Source organism: Mustelus asterias, chromosome 8, assembly GCF_964213995.1.
Source record: "Mustelus asterias chromosome 8, sMusAst1.hap1.1, whole genome shotgun sequence".
NCBI classification, from domain to species: Eukaryota; Metazoa; Chordata; class Chondrichthyes; order Carcharhiniformes; family Triakidae; genus Mustelus; species Mustelus asterias.
The window spans coordinates 6529822-6551210 of NC_135808.1; the positions used below are offsets into that span (position 1 = coordinate 6529822).

At 46.9% G+C, this 21389-nt stretch overlaps 1 protein-coding gene across 1 annotated transcript; it reads right to left on the minus strand.

The window, feature by feature from the left end:
- Positions 1-1801: 1801 nt before the first annotated feature.
- On the minus strand, positions 1802-21384 carry LOC144497457 (negative elongation factor E-like; the record flags this gene model as incomplete). The annotated part of the gene is made up of 8 exons (XM_078218745.1): positions 1802-3942; positions 7322-7424; positions 7693-7747; positions 8746-8881; positions 13081-13448; positions 16758-16795; positions 19249-19323; positions 21346-21384. Coding segments are annotated over 8 exons (891 nt in total), but the record flags the coding sequence as incomplete, so codon positions are not given.
- Between the last annotated feature and the right edge of the window lie 5 nt (positions 21385-21389).

Below are 21389 nucleotides of genomic sequence, written 5' to 3' on the forward strand. Positions count from 1 at the left end.
CTGTGTGGAGTTGGCACATTCTCCCCGTGTCTGCATGGGTTTCCATCGGGTGCTCTGGTTTCCTCCCACTCTCTAAAGATGTGCGGGTTGGGTGGATTGGCCATGATAAATTGTCCCTTATTGTCCCAAGATGTGTAGGTTAGGCCAGCTCCAAGTGTTGCATTCTTTTTTATTCATTCATAGGATGTCAACATTGCTGACTAGGCCAGCATTTATTGCCTATCCCATGCTGCTCTCAAGATGTTGGTCGTGAGCTGCCTTCTCAAAGCCCTGCAGTCTATGTGGAGTAAGTACACCCACAGTACTGGTAGGGAATTCCAGGATTTTGACCCAGTGACAGTGAAGGAATGGTGATATATTTCCACTCAAGATGGTGAGTGGCTTGGAGGGGAGTGGGAACCTGCTCCTTTCGCTGTCTTTATTCCTCTATCTGGTAAAAGCACAACATGATGGCACAGTGGTTAGCACTGCTGCCTCACAGCGCCAGGGATCCAGCTTCAATTCCAGCCTTTGGCTGCCTGTCTGTGTGTAGTTTGCACGTTCTCTCTGTGTCTGCACGTGTTTCCTCCAGGTGCTCCGGTTCCTTCCACAGCCCAAAAATTTGCAGGTTAGGTTGATTGGTCAGGGTAAATTGCCCCTTAGTGTCCCAAGATATATAGGTTAGGGGGTGAGTGGGGTAAAAAATGTAGGGTTATGGGGATAAGGCCTGGGTAAGAGTTGGTGCCAACTCAATGGGCCAAATGGCCTGCTTCTGCATTGTAGGGATTCAATGAAAAAAAAAGTAGTTGCAGGTTTAAAGTTAAAGTTTATTAGTCAGAAGTAGGCTTACATTCACACTGCAACAAAGTTACTGTGAAAATCCCTGAGTCGCCACACTCCAGCACCTGTTCGGTACACTGAGGGAGAATTTAGCATGGCCAGTGCACCTAACCAGCACATTGTTGGATTAGAAATCATAGAAACCCTACAGTGCAGAAGGCGGCCATTCGGCCCATCGAGTCTGCACCGACCACAATCCCACCCAGGCCCTACCCCCATATCCCTACATATTTACCCGCTAATCCCTCTAACCTACACATCTCAGGACACTAAGGGGCAATTTTAGCATGGCCAATCAACCTAACCCGCACATCTTTGGACTGTGGGAGGAAACTGGAGCACCCGGAGGAAACCCACGCAGACACGAGGAGAATGTGCAAACTCCACACAGAGAGTGACCCAAGCCGGGAATCGAACCCAGGTCCCTGGAGCTGTGAAGTAGCAGTGCTAACCACTGTGCTACCGTGCCGCTCACAGATTGTGGGACTGTGGGAAGAAACCGGAGCATCTGGAGGAAATCCACGCAGACACGAGGAGAACGTGCACACTCCACGCAGACAAGGGCCCAAGTCGGGAATCGAACCTGGGTCCCTGGCGCTGTGAGGCACCAGTGCTAGCCACTGTGCTAACGTGAAGCTGCTGTCGAAGGAGGCTTGGTGAGTTGCTGCAGTGCATCTTGTAGCTGGTACATGCTGCTGTCATTGTGCGTCAGTGGTGGAAGGGTGTGAATGTTGAAAGTGTTGGATGTGGTGCCAATCAAGCAGGCTGCTCTGTCAGGAATGATGTTGAACTTCGAGTGTTACTGGAGTTGCACTTATCCAGGCAAGTGGTCACAATCCCAGTCTGAGTTCTGTATCAAACACAGTGCCAGCTCCCAGTGCGGCTTCTACAGCAATAACAGTGCCAGTACTGAAAATGGATGTGCAATCACCACATTTACCCACAGAGTGCCCACTTATACAGCCAATCACACACTGAGTCAAACATTTCAACGATTAATTTAATAAAAACAAGGGATGCATTATTTACAGTCGGACATTGGGGGTGTGGGGGAAGAAAACATTCTGAGCAAGATTCCACATTTGCAAACGGGTTACTTCACTTCATGACACTTGAATGGCTCCCATGATTTCTCCCTATTTCTTGAGACTGCAACATCTGTGGGCAACTGATGGTGCGTCCTGCCTTCTTTAGTTTGTTGTAAGGGGAGAAAATGTTACAGGGGATGGAGAAGAAGTGAAACACAAAGATACAGTCTGGACACCCCACACAGAGGATGCGCATTCGCATCCTTACAATCTCAACCCAGACAGTATTGCAGTGATACAGCCAAAACAGCAAGGGTAGGACAGGACCCATGTGAGTCAAGGATACCACATTGATTTGATAGCTGGGCACCCTGGAGTCTCGCCATCTGCTATCCCGCCCGTCTTGCCACTAGTAAAGCACTCTTTACAAACCCTGGCAAACTGGTGCTCCAGTCTAGTGGTGAAACAGGTTCCATGCGCAAAGCTGAGAGAACTCACAAAACCAGGGCAAACCCCAGGAATTGGGGAATCAAACCACCCGAGCTTTAAAAGCCCTGCGTGTTGTCTTTCAAGAGTGACAAGTGACTATTGTGTCACCGGTACAAAGGACCCTATGGAACCCATGTTTACCCCTCGGTAAGGGCATTGCTGCATTTATTGGGAAGTTAACATTTTGAGGGACTCGAGAGCAATAGTGTTCTCAAACATTTCTGGCACAGGTACTATCGATGCTGGAACTTTCACAGGAGGGATATACTGGTCTTGGAGGGGATGCAGCACAGATCCTGCAGAACAATAATGAGCTGAAAAGAGTCAAATTATGAGGACAAGTTCCAAAAGACGAGGCTTGAAGGATAGGGAAGCACTGTTGCATTAAACAGTTCACAAGGTGAAATCAGGACTGAGAGGGGACACACTCCAGAAAAGGCTAAATAGGCTGGGGTCCTTTTCTCTGGAAAAGAGAGGCTGGGAGGTTAATTTATAAAGGTCTTTAAAGACCACAAACAGAATTAAATAGGATTGATGTAGGGAAAATGATTCCACTTGTGGGGAACAAGGGCTATAAAACCAAAGTGGACACTAATAAATGCAATAAGGAGTTCAGGAGAAACGTCTTTACCCAGCGAGCGTTGAGAACGTGGAACTCACTACCACAGGGAGTGGTGAGGTGCATGGCATAGATGGGTTCTGGGGAAAGCTGGATACTCACAGGAGGGGGGAAATGAACAGAAGGATATGTTGATGGGGTGAGATGAAGAGGGCCCCTTGGGGAGGAGCATAAATGCTGTTGGGCTGGCCGGCCCATTCCTGAGCCGTAATCCCTTCTGTAAAGAGATGATCCAATTGAGGTGCTTTTGATAATGAAAATATTTGATTGGGTAGTGAGAGGGAAACTATTTCTTCTTGCAGAGGGAGACCAGAATAAGGGGGTAGAAACTTAAATTAGAGCCAGGATGTTCAGGGTAATGTCAGGGAGTGCTTCTTCCCACGTCCTGAGGCCCACAGCTTAAATGGCCAAGGTGGAAGGCCAAGGAGGGAGACAGGCAGGCACAGAGGACATTGTTACGTGTGCAATTCTTATTCTAGCTGTGGTCAGGACGTACCGGGTGATATTGGGGTGAGTGGTTGGCGGACCAGAGATGGTCAGCTACTTGAAACCGTGGAAGCAACAGAATCTTCTCTCAAGTGAGAGGCGAGAGGGTGGGAACTTTCAGAACATGATGGAAATGCGGAGATTGGACTTGGAAAAGTCCACTCGAAGCAAATGCCACTCTCTTAAAATTTCTTTTACACAACATTAGAGAGGCATTGGAGTGAGAATGGAGAGGTAGTGTGGGGGTGGGGTGAAGGAGGAGGAGGAGGAGAAGGAGGTAGTGAGGACTGGGGTGGGGGGGTGCTTGCAGGGGCTGTACAAAAAAGAGATGAATCTGAGCCACCTCCTCCCAAGAGGGACGGCTTTGCTCTCTTTGGAGTCATTCACTCTTCGTTCTTTCTTCTCTCGGGCTCGGTTTCCCAGGTTATCCCAGGAAATCTTCGTTGTACACCACCTGGCTACGTTTGTCACGGTGTGACCCCTTGGCACTGTTCTGGACCGCTATGGAGAGGAGGGAAAGAGAAACACTTCTGTTAGAGCAGGGACAGCCCATTTCACTTCACCCCACACACCCCACTCCCACGGAAAAAAAACACAATCGCCTTGCTGTCGTTCCTGAAGGTCTCTGCTCTCACGTTTGAGGCAGATTGTGACAATAATAAATGAACTTTAAAACTTAAAAAAACCATAGCATACATTCAATTCCCACCCCAGAAGCATAGAATCCAGATGGATATTTTCAGTGTGGCTCAGAAGCCATGCCACATTCATAGAGTCAGCACAGAAAGAGGCCCTTTGGCCCATCATGTATGCACTGGCTTATCTATTCTGATCCCATTTTCCAGCACTTGGTCTGTAGCTTTGTATGCTATGTGTTTAAAGTGCTCATCAAAATGCTTCTTGTCAGACATGCTGTTTCAGACCACTGTGGCCCATTAGAAATTGTCCACCAGACACTAATTTTGCCACGAGTTAATTTTACAGACAGTAGTGTATCACGGGTGTGTGTGTATTCTGAACCATCATGTGGTGATTAGGGAGCAAATCAGCCATATCTAATAATAATTCTCACACTTTCTTCTTTTCACCTTAGCCTATAACAAGAAACACGCAATAAGATTAAAATTCACATCCCCATTCCCACGTGAACCTTTTTTTCATTTATTCATGGGACATGGGCGTCGCTGGCTGGCCAGCATTTATTGCCCATCCCTAGTTGCCCGAGGGCTGTTGAGAATCAACACATTGCTGTGGCTCTCGAGTCACATGTAGGCCAGACCGGGTAAGGACGGCAGATTTCCTTCCCTAAAGGGACATTAGTGAACCAGATGGGTTTTTCCGACAATCAACAATGGTTCCATGGTCATCAGTAGATTCTTAATTCCAAATTTTTTTTATTGAATTCCAATTCTACCATCTGCTGTGGCGGGATTCGAACCCGGGTCCCCAGAACATTAGCTGAGGATTAACAGCGTACCAATAATATCACTAGGCTATCGTCTCCCCTTGAGATCATATGCTCAATGGCCGTGTCTGTTACTTACCTTTTTAATGCCTGCATCCAAAACTCAAAGTCTGGATTCTGGAGCGGCCACATCGAATATACTGGATTATATTTGCTTTGGACAGGATGCTAAATCGAGAAGTCTGGTCTATCTGCTCAGGTGACAGCTGCAGACCTAACAGCTTGCCCCAAAGTAGATGGGATGGAGGGGCCAGGGTAAAGATTGAGGGAGGGGGAGAAAAGATTTCCAGGGTATGCTTGGGGGGGGGATGTGACTGAGTTAGCATTCATCCCTCAACCACCACCATCAAAAGCACACCAGGAATAGGAGCAGGAGTAGGCCATTCGGGCACCCCAAACTTACTTCGCCATTCAAACCACACCCCCCCCCCCCCCCCCCCCTGCTCGCCCACCCAAATTGGACTCTCTCGTCAGTTCAAAATTTCTGTGCGAGGTTAGTGTTTGTTGACTTCAAGCTGTCAACGTAATGGATCCAAGATAAGATTAGGGTGACGCGGTGGCACAGTGGTTAGCACTGCTGCCTCACAGCAGCAGGGACCCGGGTTCGATTTTCGGCTTGGGTCACTGTCTGTGTGGAGTTTGCATGTCTGCTCCGTGTCTGCGTGGGTTTCCTCCGGGTGCTCCGGATTCCTCCCACACTCCAAAGATGTGCGGGTTAGGTGGACTGGCCGTGCTAAATAGCCCCTTAGTGTCAGGGGGAGTAGCAGAGTAAATATGTTGGGTTACGGGGATAGGGCCTGGGTGCGACTGTTGTCGGTGCAGGCTCGATGGACCGGATAGCCTCTTTCTGTACTGTAGAGATTCTATGATTCTAGACAATCGACTCAGAATTAGTTAGTATAAGTTGGCAACTGGTACTTTGTGGGGACTCTCTCATTCCAGGGGTGGAGGTTGGTGATGGTCGGAGTTTGCTGACCACAAACTCTTATTAGGACATAACAGATCATCTGCATGGCTTAGAGGCCTATGAAGTTTTAAAAAAAAGTTTATTTATTAGTGTTACAAGTTGGCTTACATTCACACTGCAATGAAGTTGTTGTGAAAATCCCCTAGTCGCCACACTCCGGCACCTGTTTGGGTACACGGAGGGAGAATTTAGCATGGCCATTGCACCTAACCAGCATGTCTTTCAGACTGTGGGGGAAACCGAGCACCCAGAGGAAGCCTGCGTGGACTTGGTGAGAATGCGCAGACTCCACACAGAGAGAGAGACATCCAAGACGGGAATCAAACCTAGCTCCCTGGAGCTGTAAGGCAGCAGTGCTAACCACTGTGCCCCCATACCACCCGAACTTTTGCTTCACAATTGACAGAATCAGTACTGTTAGGTTAAATGGGGAAAAGTTGCACAAACTGTGGTTGTATTTCTTGGAATTTAAGAAGTGATTTGATTAAAGGTAGTCTTTCATGGAATGTGGACATCACTGACAAGGCCGACATTTGTTACCAATCCCTCACACATTGGCTTGCTAGGCCACCCAGAGGGCAGTTAAGAGTTAACCACATTGCTGTGGATCTGGAGTCACACATCGACCAGACTGGGTAAGATTTCCTTCCCCCAAGGGCATTAGATGGATTTTCAATTCCAGATTTATTCATTGAATTTTAATTCCACCAGATGCCATGGTGGGATTTAAACCTGGTTCCCCAGAACCTGGGCCTCAGGATTACTAATCCACCCACATTACCACGATGTTACCATCTCCACCTGATATCAAGGGGAATACGAAAATGCTAAGGAAAAAAGACAGGGTAGATTGAGATAAACTATTTCTGCTGATTGGGGAGTCCGGGACTAGGAGAATTAGTCTAAAAACTAGAGCTACGCCTTTAGGACTGAAATTAGGAAACTCGTAGAGGATGGGATAAATTTGAAACTCCCTTCCATAAACAGTAATAAGTGATAGATCAATAATTAATTGTTAACCACGGTTATTGGGGAATATTGAGTTAGGTCCCAGATCAGCCATATCTCACTGAATGAGACAAAGGGCTAAATGGCCTCCTCCTGACCCAGTAAGTTTACACCTCTATCTCCAGGAGAACAGGATAATAATGCTTATTTCTCGGAAACAAGCAATAGCGATCAGCGGGCGACAGGCAAAGATGTGGTCGAGCAAGGGTTCAAGTTGCAAGCCATATTTTGTTGTTAAATTTGAACCTTCTTAAACAAAGCAGGAGCTTTGTTAAGGGAAGGAATTACATTTAAATAAGACATTAATTGCTGACAGCCTTCAGCCTAAACACGCTCTCATAATTCAATCTGGGCAGTCGGTTACTGAGACCAGGAACCATAATACTGACAATATAAAGCACAGACTCCGACTGGAATGTGAATGTTCAGATTTCTCCTACCTAGGCTTCCCCACACCGACTTCCCTGTGGCAGCTTCCAGCATGAGCTGTTTACGAGCAATCATCACCTTCAAGTAAACATCACCAACCATGCTGCCATTTAGCTGTTAGAGAGAGAAGAAAAACAAACCTCAAATCGCGGAATAGACTCACACAGTACCAGGAATCAGCATTAAACACCAGAGAAAAACAAATACACACACACACACACATATACATGTGTGCACGCTCACATGTAGACATGTGCGCACACATGCACCCATACACATAAATGTGGCCATGCACATGTGGACATGCATACGCACACATGCGTGCACACACACGTGACAGAAACACGCGAGCCTTGCAGCAGGACTGTGTTCTGTTCCTTACCTCTGCAATTGCTTGATCTGCGGACTCCATTGTCTCAAAGGTGACAAACGCACAGCTGGAATAGACAGATAAAGATCAGCCTAGCACAGCTGAAATGCACAAATGTCTGGTATCGCGAACATTGGTGGAACACAGGCAGTGAGAGGTATGTGTTGGAGGCAGAGAATGTGGAGGAATAGGAAAGATGGGACTGGGATTCCCAATGGTGAAACTCTCTGTCAGATGAGTCACTGTTGAGTGGGGCCAGATTATAGCCAGGTTGAATATAGGTTGGCTACAGAACACTAGGTGAGATCAGGCAATGGGTCTGTCGCCCATATCCACACTCTGGGACATTGGAAGTAGGTCAAAGAAGGTTGACTCGGCTGATTCCTGAGATGAAGCATTGGTTTACAAGGCAAAGACTCTAAATTTTTTTTTAAAGTACCTGTATCTGCAGTTTAACTGCTGCAAGCTACAGGGATATGGGCAAGGTTCAGGAAGGTGGGATTAGAAAGGGCACTTGGTGTCCTCGATCTGGCATAGACAAGATAGGTTGAATGGCATCCTTCTGTGCTGTAACCTTTCTATGGTTCCATGGTGCGAATACCAACTTGTATTTATGAGGCAGCATGAATGCTTCACAGGAGTTTTCTCAGACTATATTTAACACCGAGCCACATAAGGGTTAAAAGGAAAGCTTGGGTGGAGAGGTAGGTTTGAAGACGTGTCCTAAAGGAAGAAAGAGACAGTGAGGTTGAGGGAGGGAATTTGAAAGTGCAGGCTCTCGGCAGCTAAAGGCGTAGCTACCAATGATGCAGTGATTATAATTTGGGGGGTGGGGAGAGTGGCAAAGTCCAAAATTCTCCGGATGTTGAAGGGCTGTAAGGAGGTTACAGATATCAGGACTGGCAAGGCCATGAAGGGAAAAGGGCTTCTCTGAGGGAGACATCAACATCCCTCTCAGCAGTGGCCATGGATAATCTGGCTTTTGGGGGGGGGGGGGCGGGCGCAGGAGGCACACATACACACACACGCAGTAGAGACGCCGAGCCACACGAGCGCATCACTCACTTCCGGGGGCTGTCCATGGTCAGGTTGACGATGGTCCCAAAATTGGAGAAGGAGGTCCTCAGCATCTCCTCGGTCATTCCCAGGCCGTGCACGTAGATGGTGTTTCCTTTTCGGGGAGCACGCAAAGAGTCATACCCTGTGGGCAGGGGGGGGGGGGGGGGTGGGAAACAAGCAGGCGAGGTGAGGTGCACAAATGAACAATTTTGACATCACCCCTGCCAACTTTGTTCAACCTCTTGAATGCGAGGTCTGTTGTTGAACAGAAATTGCCTTGCTGACTTTGACTATCCTAGTAGTCTCGTGATCTAATAATATCTCCAACTCTGACACAAGAACATAAGAAATAGGAGCAGGGGTGGACCATAAGGCCTGTCGAGCCTGCTCTGCCATTTAATACCATCATGGCTGATCTTAGGCTTCATCCCATTTTCCCACCCATTTCCCTGCGAGGCCAAAAGTCTGTCTACCCCAGCCTTCAATATACATAACCCCCTGGGGTAGAGAATTCCAAAGATTCATAAAACTTTGAGTGATGTCTCATCACCTCAGTCCTAAATGATTGGCCCCTTATCCTGAGACTGTGCCCCTGTGTTTTAGACTCTCCAATCGATGCAAGTAATCTCTCAGAATATTGTACATTTCAATAAGATCGCCCTCTCGTTCTAAACTCCAGAGAATACAAGCCCAATTTACCTTTCATCAGAGCACTGCCCCTTCATCCCAGCGACTAATCCATTGGACCTTCGCGGTACTGCCTCCAATGCAAGTTGAAGGGGGTTAGTAGCCATATTAATACTCGTGCTCACTGAAAGGGTTGAAATATTCAGTTTTGCAGAAAAATCATACACACTGCTCGCTGTGAATAAGCTGCACAAAAACCTAGGCTGTTAGTTCTCAGGCAGATACATCGCAGGTGTCAACCCTGACAGACTATAATAGGGGCTTTCTTGGCAACCAAATGGTCTACAGATAACATAGGGAGGCAACTAGAGTGTAACTCGACCATAGGATAGGGTATATCTACCAAAGCCTCCTCATCTGAGAGAATTCATTAACTCAGACACTTGGACATGGGGTGCTAATTGATATCTACAAACATAAACACAAGCTGGGGTGTTAAGGACAACTTCTAACCGATGATAAATTAGATCAGATAGCATACTCAAATCTTTACACTGATCGGATATTATAATTATCTTCAACCTGACGTGCACATATTGTGATTAGTTTTTAACATTTGTATCTTATGCGTGATGCAAGTCTAATCAATAGTTGTGAGTGGCCATAGATAACTCCTATACAAGTGCACACCTCTGATTGGTATATGTTAATTGTTTGTAATTGAATCTGGAAGTCTGTTTGTGTAATTCGGGCTTCTGCTGGAGCCCTTGCTAGCTCGTAAGTAAACAGCTGATTTTAAACTCCAAAAAGTCTTCATCTGGCTACTTGAAGGGAACAAAACCAAACTGAATAACAACAGCCCCACAAAACAAGTATATCCCTTCTTAAATGTGGAGACTAAGACTGCACACAGTATTCCAGACCTGGTCTCATCAAAACCCTGTGCAACTCTTTAATTTTGTACTCCAATCCCTTTACAGTGCAGGGCCGAGGGAGCATTGCACTGTTAGGAGGCTTATCTTTCAGATAATCCTATAAACCGAGGCTCTGTCTGCCCTCTCAGGTAGAAGTAAAAATTGTCATGGTCACTGTTTCATTATTTAATGGAAGAGGAGTATTCTTCTCCAGTGATCTGGCAATTGTTTATCTCTCAAGCACCATCACTCATTATCTGGTCATTCTCACATTGTGGTGCAAATTGATTCTCTGTTTTCATATATTACAACACTTCAGAATAACTTCATTGGCTGTAAAGTGCTTCTGGATGTCCTAAGATCCTGTACAGGGGATTTTCACAGTAACTTCATTGCAGTGTTAATATAAACCTACTTGTAACTAATAAATAAACTTTAACTTAAATGAGAGTCTTTATTTCTTAGAATGTCGAACATTTTGACTGGCTGCATCTTGCAATGGTAATGACTGCAAAACTGTCAGTGTTCACCACACTCTGAAACAAACCTCTGGGGACAACTCATGCACGCGTGGACATGCATGTATGCACCGTGTGCGTGTGTGTGTATGTGTGTGTGTGTGTGTGTGCATGTGATGTCAGCCATGTCACATTTCCCCAAAGTTCAGGTACTCCCATCAGAGTGAAATCAATCCCTTACAAATGGGCAGAAACCTTCCCCCTCACTGTAAAACTCCTCAAATCAGTTGCACTCTAGTATACTACTGGGTTTCCAAATCTTTTCTGGCCATGGAACTGTTTTAACCACCCAACAGTACTGAAGGAGCCCCTGAGAAACATTCTTATTATATTGAAGAGTTAAACCACAAAAAAATTGTTTTCGCTCAATAGTACAAACATACAAAAACCGAATTATGGAAGTTGTATGTGTACATTTATAATTAAAAAGTTCTCTTATTTAATAAAGTACTTACCTATTTGTTATTTTTAATGGGGAGAAGTGACGCTGGTCCTTTCATTCAATCGCTTGAAGGGAAGAGGTGGTGCTGGAGTCTTATATTGAACACGGACACACATGTATGCTGTCAGCTCTCAGACACACTCACTCACACAGATACATACACTTATCTCTCACACACACTCACCTCTCTCTCCCTCTCACCCACATTCACCTCTCTCTCACACACTCACCTCTCTCTCCCTCTCACCTCCCTCTCCCTCTCACCCACATTCACCTCTCTCACACACTCACCTCTCTCTCCCTCTCACCCACATTCACCTCTCTCACACACTCACCTCTCTCTCCCTCTCACCCACATTCACCTCTCTCCCTTTCATACACACACACACACTCACCTCTCTCTCACACACAGTCACCCCCTCCCTCTCACACACACTCACCTCTCTCCCTCTCACCTCTCTCTCACCTCTCTCTCTCTCACACACTCACCTCTCTCTCTCTCCCTCTCACCTCTCTCTCTCACACACAGTCACCCCTCTCTCTCTCACACACTCACCTCTCTCTCTCTCACACACTCACCTCTCTCTCTCTCTCACACACACATTCACCTCTCTCTCACACACAGTCACCTCTCCCTCTCACACACACTCACCTCTCTCTCCCTCTCACCTCTCTCTCCCTCTCACACTCACCTCTCTCTCTCACACACAGTCACCCCTCTCTCTCTCTCACACACTCACCTCTCTCTCTCTCACACACTCACCTCTCTCTCTCACACACACACACACACACTCACCTCTCTCTCTCACAGACACCCCTCTCCCTCTCACACACACTCACCTCTCTTCCTCTCACCTCTCTCTCCCTCTCACACTCACCTCTCTCTCTCTCTCACACACTCACCTCTCTCTCTCACACACACACCTCTCTCTCTCACACACACACACACACTCACCTCTCTCTCTCACACACTCACCTCTCTCTCACACACACACCTCTCTCTCTCACACACACACCTCTCTCTCACACACACACCTCTCTCTCTCACACACACCTCTCTCTCTCACACACACACCTCTCTCTCACACACACACCTCTCTCTCTCACACACTCACCTCTCTCTCACACACACACCTCTCTCTCTCACACACACACCTCTCTCTCACACACACACCTCTCTCTCTCACACACACACCTCTCTCTCACACACACACCTCTCTCTCTCACACACTCACCTCTCTCTCACACACACACCTCTCTCTCTCACACACACACCTCTCTCTCACACACACACCTCTCTCTCTCACACACACCTCTCTCTCTCACACACACCTCTCTCTCTCACACACACACTCACTCACCTCTCTCTCTCTCACACACTCACCTCTCTCTCTCTCACACACACAGTCACCCCTCTCCCACTCACACACACTCACCTCGCTCTCCCTCTCACACACACTCAGCGCTCTCTCCCTTTCTGTGAATTTTTTCACACAGAGGGTGGTGAGTGTCTGGAACAAGCTGCCAGAGGTAGTAGTAGAGGCAGATACAATTTTGTCTTTTAAAAAGTGATTTGATAGTTACATGGGTAAGATGGCTATAAAGGGATATGGGCCAAACATGGGCAATTGGGACTGGCTTAGTGGTTAAAAAGGGGTGGCATGGACAAGTTTGGCCGAAGGGCCTGTTTCCATGCTGTAAACCTCTATCACTCTAATGACACTCACCTCTCTCTTCCCCTCACGCAGACTCACCTCTCTGCCTTTCTAATACAATGACCACCTGTGAGAATTCAGGCAGGCAAGCTAACAGAAGAATGAGGAAACAGAAGTATACTCACTTCTGAAGGGGCCATCACGGTCCCGATCCCTGTCCTTGTCTCTGCCACGGTCTCGATCCCTGTCCCTTTCTCTGTCCCGATCCCGATCTCTGTCTCGATCCCGATCTCTGTCCCGATCCCGATCTCTGTCCCGATCCCGATCTCGGTCACGATCCCGGTCACGATCCCGGTCACGTTCACGATCCCGGTCACGATCCCGGTCACGTTCCCGGTCACGATCCCTTTCTCGACCCTTGTCGCGGTCTCTTCCACGATCCAAGTCCCGCTCGATGTCTTTGGAGCTCTCTCGATCCAGCTCCTTCCCTGATTCACGTTCCTCCTCCCGGTCTTTCTCACTGTCCCGTGTACGGTCACTGGAACTCACAAAACTGAGGGCAAAACACAGAGGACTTTGCTTACCACTCACCCTCCTTCCCCAAATCCCCCCACCAGCAAATACAAAATGGTGACTGAAGAAAACATTAGTGAAACAGATGGGTTTTTCCGACAATCAACAATGGTTTCATGGTCAATAATAGACTCTTCATTTCAGATGATATTTTTATTGAATTCAAATTCCTCCATCTGCCCTGGCAGGATTCGAACCCAGGTCCCCAGAACATTAGCTGAATTTCTGGATTAATAGTCCAGCGGTAATACCACGAGGCCATTGCCTCCTCTTTTGACCAAGCTTTTGACCATATGTCCAAATATCTCCTTTGGTGGAACATGTGATAGTTACAGAATTGTAACAGCACTAAAGGCCATTCAGCCGGTCATGTTTGTGCCACCTCTCCAAACGAACAATGCATCTAGTTCCATTCCCTGCCTTCTCCCCATATTCTTCCCTTTCAGATGGTAGTCCAATTCTCTGTTGAATGTCTCAACTGAACCTGCCTCCACCATTCTCAAAGGAAGCGTATTCCAGATTGTAACCACTCGCTGAGTGACAAAAATTCCCCTCATGTCTCCATTGCTTCTTTTGCCAATCACCTTAAATCAGTTCCTTCTTCTCGATCCTTCCACCAGTGGGAACAGTTTCTCCCCATCTACTCTATCTAGACCTCTCATAATTTTGACACCTTGATCAAATCTTCTCTCAACTTTCTCAACTCCAATGAAAACAGTCCCAACTTTTCCAATCTATTCACGTAACTGAAGTTCCTCATCCTTGAACCACTCTCATGAATCTTTGCTGCAATCTCTCTAATGGGCGGCACAGTGATTAGCACTGCTGCCTCACAGTGCCAGGGACACGGGTTCGATTCCCAGCTTGGGTCACTGTCTGTGTGGAGTCTGCACTTTCTCCTTGTGTCTGCATGGGTTTCTTCCAGGTGCCCCAGTTTCCTTCCACCCTCTGTAAGAAGAAATTTCTACACACCTTTGGGAAAAGATGTTGACTATCTAGCTTATCCATGTCCCTCGTTATTTTATAGACCTCTATAATATCACCCCTAAGCCTCCTATGCTCCAGGGAAAAACATCCCAGTCTATCCAGCCTCTCATATAGAGATTTACAGCATGGAAACAGGCCCTTCAGCCCAACTTGTCCATGCCGCCCTTTTTTTTAAACCCCTAAGCTAATCCCAATTGCCTGCATTTGGCCCATATCCCTCTATACCCATCTTACCCATGTAACTATCTAAATACCTTTTAAAAGACAAAATTGTACCTGCCTCTACTACTACCTCTGGCAGCTTTATTCCAGACACTCATTACCCTCTGTGAAAAAATTGCCCCTCTGGACACTTTTGTATCTCTCACCTTAAACCTATGGCCTCTAGTTTTAAACTCCCCTACCTTTGGGAAAAGATATTGACTATCTAGCTGATCTGTGCCCCTCATTATTTTGTAGACCTCTATAAGATCACCCCACAGCCACCTACGCTCTAGAGAAATAAGTCCCAGTCTATCCAGCCTCTCCTTATAACTCAAACCATCAAGTCCCGGTAGCATCCTAATAAATCTTTTCTGCACTCTTTCTAGATTAATAATATCCTTTCTATGATAGGGTGACCAGATTGTACACAGTATTCCAAGTGTGGCCTTACCAATGTCTTGAATAACTTCAACAAGACGTCCCAACTCCTGTATTCAATGTTCTGACCAACGAAACCAAGCATGCAAAATGCCTTCTTCACCACCCTGTCCACCTGTGATTCCACTTTCAAGGAGCTATTAACCTGTACACCTAGATCTCTGTTCTGTAACTCTCCCCACGCCCTACCATTAACTGAGTAAGTCCGGCCCTGGTTCAATCTGCTAAAATGCATTACCTCGCATTTATCTAAATTAAATTCCATCTGCCATTCATCAGCCCACTGGCCCAATTGATCAAGATCCCGTTGCAATCCTAGATAACCTTCTTCGCTGTCCACTATGCCGGCTTGGGTCACTGTCTGTGTGGAGTTTGCACATTCTCCTCGTGTCTGCGTGGGTTTCCTCCGGGTGCTCCGGTTTCCTCCCACAGTCCAAAGATGTGCGGGTTAGGTTGATTGGCCATGCTAAAAAAATTGCCCTTAGTGTCCTGGGATGCGTAGGTTAGACGGATTAGTGGGTAAAATATGTAGGGATATGGGGGTAGGGCCTGGGTGGGATTGTGGTCGGTGCAGACTCGATGGGCCGAATGGCCTCTTTCTGTGCTGTAGGGTTTCTAAGATTTCTATGCCATCAATCTTGGGTGTCATCTGCAAACTTACTAACAATGCCCCATAACTTCTCATCCATTAATATAAATGACAAATAACAGTGGATCCAGCACTGATCCCTGAGACACTCCACTGGTCACAGGCCTCCAGTTTGAAAAACAACCCTCTACAACCACCCACTGTCTTCCATCATCAAGCCAATTTTGTATCTAATTGGCTACCTCACCATGGATCCCATGAGATTTAACCTTCTGGAACAACCTACCATGCGGTACCTTGTCAAAGGCCTTGCTAAAGTCCATGTAGACAACGCCGACTGCATTGCTCTCATCTACCTTCTTGATTACCCCTTCAAAAAACTCAATGAAATTCGTGAGACCTGGTTTTCCACCACAAAGCCATGCTAACTGTCCCTAATCAGTCCTTGCCTCTCTAAATGTCTAGACCCTGTCTCTCAGAATACCTTCTAACAACTTATCCACTACAGACGTTAGGCTCACCAGCCTGTAGTTCTCAGGCTTTCCCTGCAGCCCTTCTTAAACAAAGGCACAACATTTGCCACCCTCCAATTTTCAGGCACCTTGCCTGTGGCTGTCGATGATTCAAATATCTCTGCTAGGGGACCCGCAATTTCCTCCCTAGCCTCCCTCAACGTCCTGGGATACACCTCATCAGGTCCCGGGGATTTATCTACCTTGATGCACTTTAAGACTTCCAGCACCTCCTTCTCTGTAATAGGTACATTCCTCAAGACATCGCTATTTATTTCCCCAAGTTCCCCAACATCCATGACTTTCTCAAATACTGATGAGAAATATTCATTGAGGACTACATGCTATATAAATGCAAGTTGTTGTTGTTTGAAAATCAAAGATTGCAAACAGCAGGTCCCATACAGCCACTTGCCCTGCCAGCAGAAACTTATTCTCAGATAGAAAGAGTCCGGGAGCGTGAGAAACCTATGTTTGTTCGCGGTCAATCAGTTGGAAAGATAATTCAGTTGTTGGCAATTCGGATGAGAAAATAATTAGAGAAAAAAAGAACAAATACCTTTCATAAAGAGATTTCCTCTGCGGACGCTTGGAGACCTAGGAGACCAAGATGCACTGATCACACACAAGAACACAATGCAAGAACTCAGAACACAAGAAATAGAAGCACGAGGAGCCCACTAAGCCCTTCAAGCCTGCCCTGCCATTCAATACGATCATGGCTGATCTGTGCCGGCCTCAACTCCTTTTCTGTGCCATTTCCCCACAGCCCTCTCTCTATTCCTCTCTCTATCAAATATTTATCCACCTCCATTCTGAATACCTCCAAATCCAGCCTCCAGCACCCTTTGGGGCAGAGAATTCCAGAGATTCGCCACCCTCTGCAAGAAGACATTTCTACACAGCTCAGTTTTAAATGACTGGCCCTTTATCTTCTAGTTATGTCCCCTTGATTGAGACTCTCCCATTAGTGAAGAGCCCCCTATAGGATTCTATATGTTTGATTTTATTTGTATCACCCTTCACTGTTCTAAACTCCAAGGAATACGGACACAGATTATTTAGTGTCTCTTGATAGGACAACCTTCTCATCCCAGGAATTAGCTTGGTGCATCTCCTTTGGACTGCCTCCAATGTTAATTTATCCCTTTTAAGGTAGGGGGACCAAAACGGTATGCAGTATTCTAGGTGTGGCCTCACCAACACCCTGTACAATTACAACAAAACCGCCCTATTTTTAAACTCCAACCCCTTTACAATAAAGGCCCAAAATACCCTTTGCCTTCTTAACGACTTGTTGGACCTGCTTGCTAGCTTTTTGTGATTCATGCACTAGAACACCTAGATTCCTCTTTTTTAAAATTCATTTGTGGGACATGAGTGTCACTGGCTGGCCAGCATTTATTGCCCATCCCTAGTTTCCCAAGGGCATTTGAGAGTTAACCGCATTGCTGAAGCTTTGGAGTCGCTTGTAGGCCAGACCGGGTAAGGATTTCCTTCCCTGAAGGACATAAGTGAACCAGATGGGTTCTTTGACAATCGGCACGGTAGCACAGTGGTTAGCACTGCTGCTTCACAGCTCCAGGGACCTGGGTTCGATTCCCGGCTTGGGTCACTGTCTGTGTGGAGTTTGCACATTCTTCCTGTGTCTGTGTGGGTTTCCTCCGGGTGCTCCGGTTTCCTCCCACAGTCTAAAGATGTGCGGGTTAGGTTGATTGGCCATGCTAAAATTTCCCCTTAGTGTCCTGAGATGTGAAGGTTAGAGGGATTAGCTGGTAAATGTGTAGGGATATGGGGATAGGGCTGGGTGGGATTGTGGTCAGTGCAGACTCGATGGCCTCTTTCTGCACTGTAGGGTTTCTATGATTCCTTTTTATTGAATTCAAATTTCACTATCAGTCATGGCAGGATTTGAATCCGGGTCCCTGGGTCATTAGCTGAGTTTCTGTATTGATAGTCGAGCGATAATGCCACTAGGCCATCGCCTCCCCACAACTATACAACAGGGAGATGGGACAAGGAATGGTAACATGTAGCTATGACTGAAGCAGAGTCTCAAACTGGGAAATCTCCAGATATGATTTTAGACCAACAGAAAGTAGTGAGCTTTAAATTGCATTTTCTCCTTTCCTTCGCTATGTGCGGTGTGCTTTGTATATAGGGCGTGCAAGAAACAATACTTTTCACCGTATACTAATACTTGTGACAATGATAATAAATCAAATCAAAATTGGGCTTTAGTCAGGAGTGACCGAATGTCTTCACTGACAGCCGAAAGTTGAGGCTTAAAGCCACTGACAAACGTCACAGTTTTGGTGAGGCGGAATTGCCTTTTATTATCAATAATCAGAATCTCATCTGAAATTCTCCCCCTTGCTGAACCCCGTGGAGTTTTGAGGTTTTGGGAATCACAGAAACTTGCAACTTTCCACTTCCACGTGTTTCTGTTGGGAAACTGGTGGTGGGAAGAGAGGCAGGCAGTCAATAAGCAAGCTTCTAAGTGTTGTTGGGGATACACCCATCCTGGCAAGTGGAGAGTATTCCATTACAGTGGAAAGGGCAGGGGGCTGGCAGCAACGGTTGAACTTATGGGGTCACACTCTTTAGTACGAATACGTATTGGGAGTAATCTCAGATCAGTTGGTAGTACCACAGTCTCAGGGTCAGAAGCTTGTTGTTTTGAACTCCACATTGAGGTGTGGGGGCATAATCTGAAGAGACACACTTCGTTATCAAGGGACGAAGATAAAGATATATGAGATGGATTTTAGTGTCTGCTGCTGGGGTGGTAATCTCCAGGAGCAGGTCCTTTACTTAAGGATCTTTACTCATCATTTTCATTCCACTGGTTTCGCTGAATGAAAACCAGTCAAGGTGGATGAAGAACAGGCGAACTACTGCCCAGGCTGGGCTAGGTGACCATCTATTATTACTTATTGTCGTTAATCCAGCTCCGGGAGGGGGGGGCGTGCAGAATGGGCCTAACTCGAACAACTACCTTCCCCCCTATCCTAATATTTACAACAACAAACCCTCGACTGTTAACTGACCTCTAAGTTGTCCTCGTCGGCAGAGACACTCCGTTGGAAAGGCTGGAATGACGGGATTGGTCCCTTCTCAGGATCCTGTCGAGATAAAGCAATGTAAGTCAGCAGGGACGTGCCGAGAGTTTTGGCCCTTCATTCGCAAAGACACTTCAGCCCTCCAGCAGCAAGCATTCTAACAGTAGCTCACAGTCACTCTCCTCAACCACAACATGCATCCGGCAAATAAAACAACAAGGTAGAAACAAAACACTGTGGGTGCTGGATATCTAAAACAAAAACAGGAAGCTTTGGCCGGAATTCTTCCATCCTGCCCGCCACTGGAATTTTAGCGGGCGGGTTGCGGAGAATGCGAAACGCCATTGACGGTCGGGCAGGAATTTCCGGCTTTTAGACCAGCACGGCTGGAGAATTCCGCCCGCTATCTCTCCACAGACGTTGCCAGACCTGCTGAAATCTTTCCAGTGCTTTTGTGTTCTTTTGATTAAAAAGAAGTTCATTTGGCTGCGTGACAGGTAGAAATTCAGTTGGGAGGAATGAATAAAGAAATTGCATTTGCTTTGAATAAAAGAATCTGTCCGGGTAAATTGTTCACAGTTCAATGAACAGCGGGGACCCAGGTTAAAAGTGGGGGACTTGAGGATCAGATGGGACTTTGGATGACTCAAAGTTCTGGGGTCAGTAACCAGGGCAGCTCTCGAAATTGAACCTTAAAAATATAGAGGGACAATTGAATGAGCCTCTGAGGAAATCGGCTGGAGCAACATAATGCAAAGATGGGAAGTCAGGAATGGATTTGCTGGGCCCTTCTGCCTGCCCCGAAAAATTTATGGGCACGAAACTTGGGTGACAGGTGAGAGCGAATCATCAACCCATTTTATACCAGTTAAATTAGACGTCAGATTCATTACCACAAGTTCCTTGCCCATGACAATTAATAGTTTCTTCATCTTTATTCTTCAGAGCACATGATTAGAAATTGGGCCATCCAACAGATAAAGATCCAGTGTGGAGAGGGCAGAGAATCGTATGTATTTAGGTTTCTCTAACAGAACTCTTGCTTCCCCCCCAATGGAGCACAGTTCCACTGATAGGACCTTTCTTTCAGCTTAGCATCCCTCCCCCTCCCCGATGTGGTCCGCACTTTATCCCTCGATGGGATCCTCGCTGCATCGATCGAGCCTCATTCCCCGGCCAGGATTCTTCCTCATCTGATGGAGCTAACTTCCCACTAATGGAGCCTTCGGTCTGCTGTGAAGGAGAGTGCAGTGCAGAAAGAGGCCATTCGGCCCATCGAGCCTGCACCGACAACAATCCCACCAGGCACCAATCCCCGTAACACCATGTATTTACCCTACTTAATCGCCCTAAGGGGAAGTTTAGCATGGCCAATTCACCTAACCTGTACATCTGTGGAGTGTGGGAGGAAACTGGAGCATCAGAGGAAACCCACGCAGACACGGGGAGAATGTGCAAACTCCACTCAGTCACCCGAGGCTGGAAATGAAGCCATACTGCAGTGCTAACCACTGTGCCACGGTGCCGTCCTAAATTACTGAAACTCCCGGATGTGTTTTGGTCTTCAAGGAAACCAGGGAGCAGAATGAGCTGTATCCAGTTAGCACAGCGACAATTTGCTAGTCAAACACATGGCTCACAGCAATGATTGATATGTTAAACATGTCAGGGTGCACTCTCCTTCCTCATCCATCAGATGAGGAAGAATCCTGGCCGGGGAATGAGGCTCGAGCAGCAGATCGGTGCAGCGAGGATCCCATCGAGGGATAAAGTGCGGACCACATCGGGGAGGGGGAGGGATGCTAAGCTGAAAGAAGGATCCTATCAATGGAACTGTGCTCCATTGAGGGGGGGGGGAAGCAAGACTTCTGTTAGAGAAACCAGGCTCCAGCTGGGGGAAGAAGGGTGGCTTTGGGGGGGAATTATGTAACGCTGAAGCTAAACAAAATACCCAACGTGAGATCACAAACACTGGCAGTTACCATTTTACCATATTGACAGTGACTGCCTCTTGCAAACAGGTGATTGGTAACATCAGGAAGGTTGGGAGTGGTGCTATATAAATGCAAGGCCTCTTCTCCTTACCTTCAGTTTCCCTTCCAATGTGCGGGAGCGTTTGAAACCCGAGT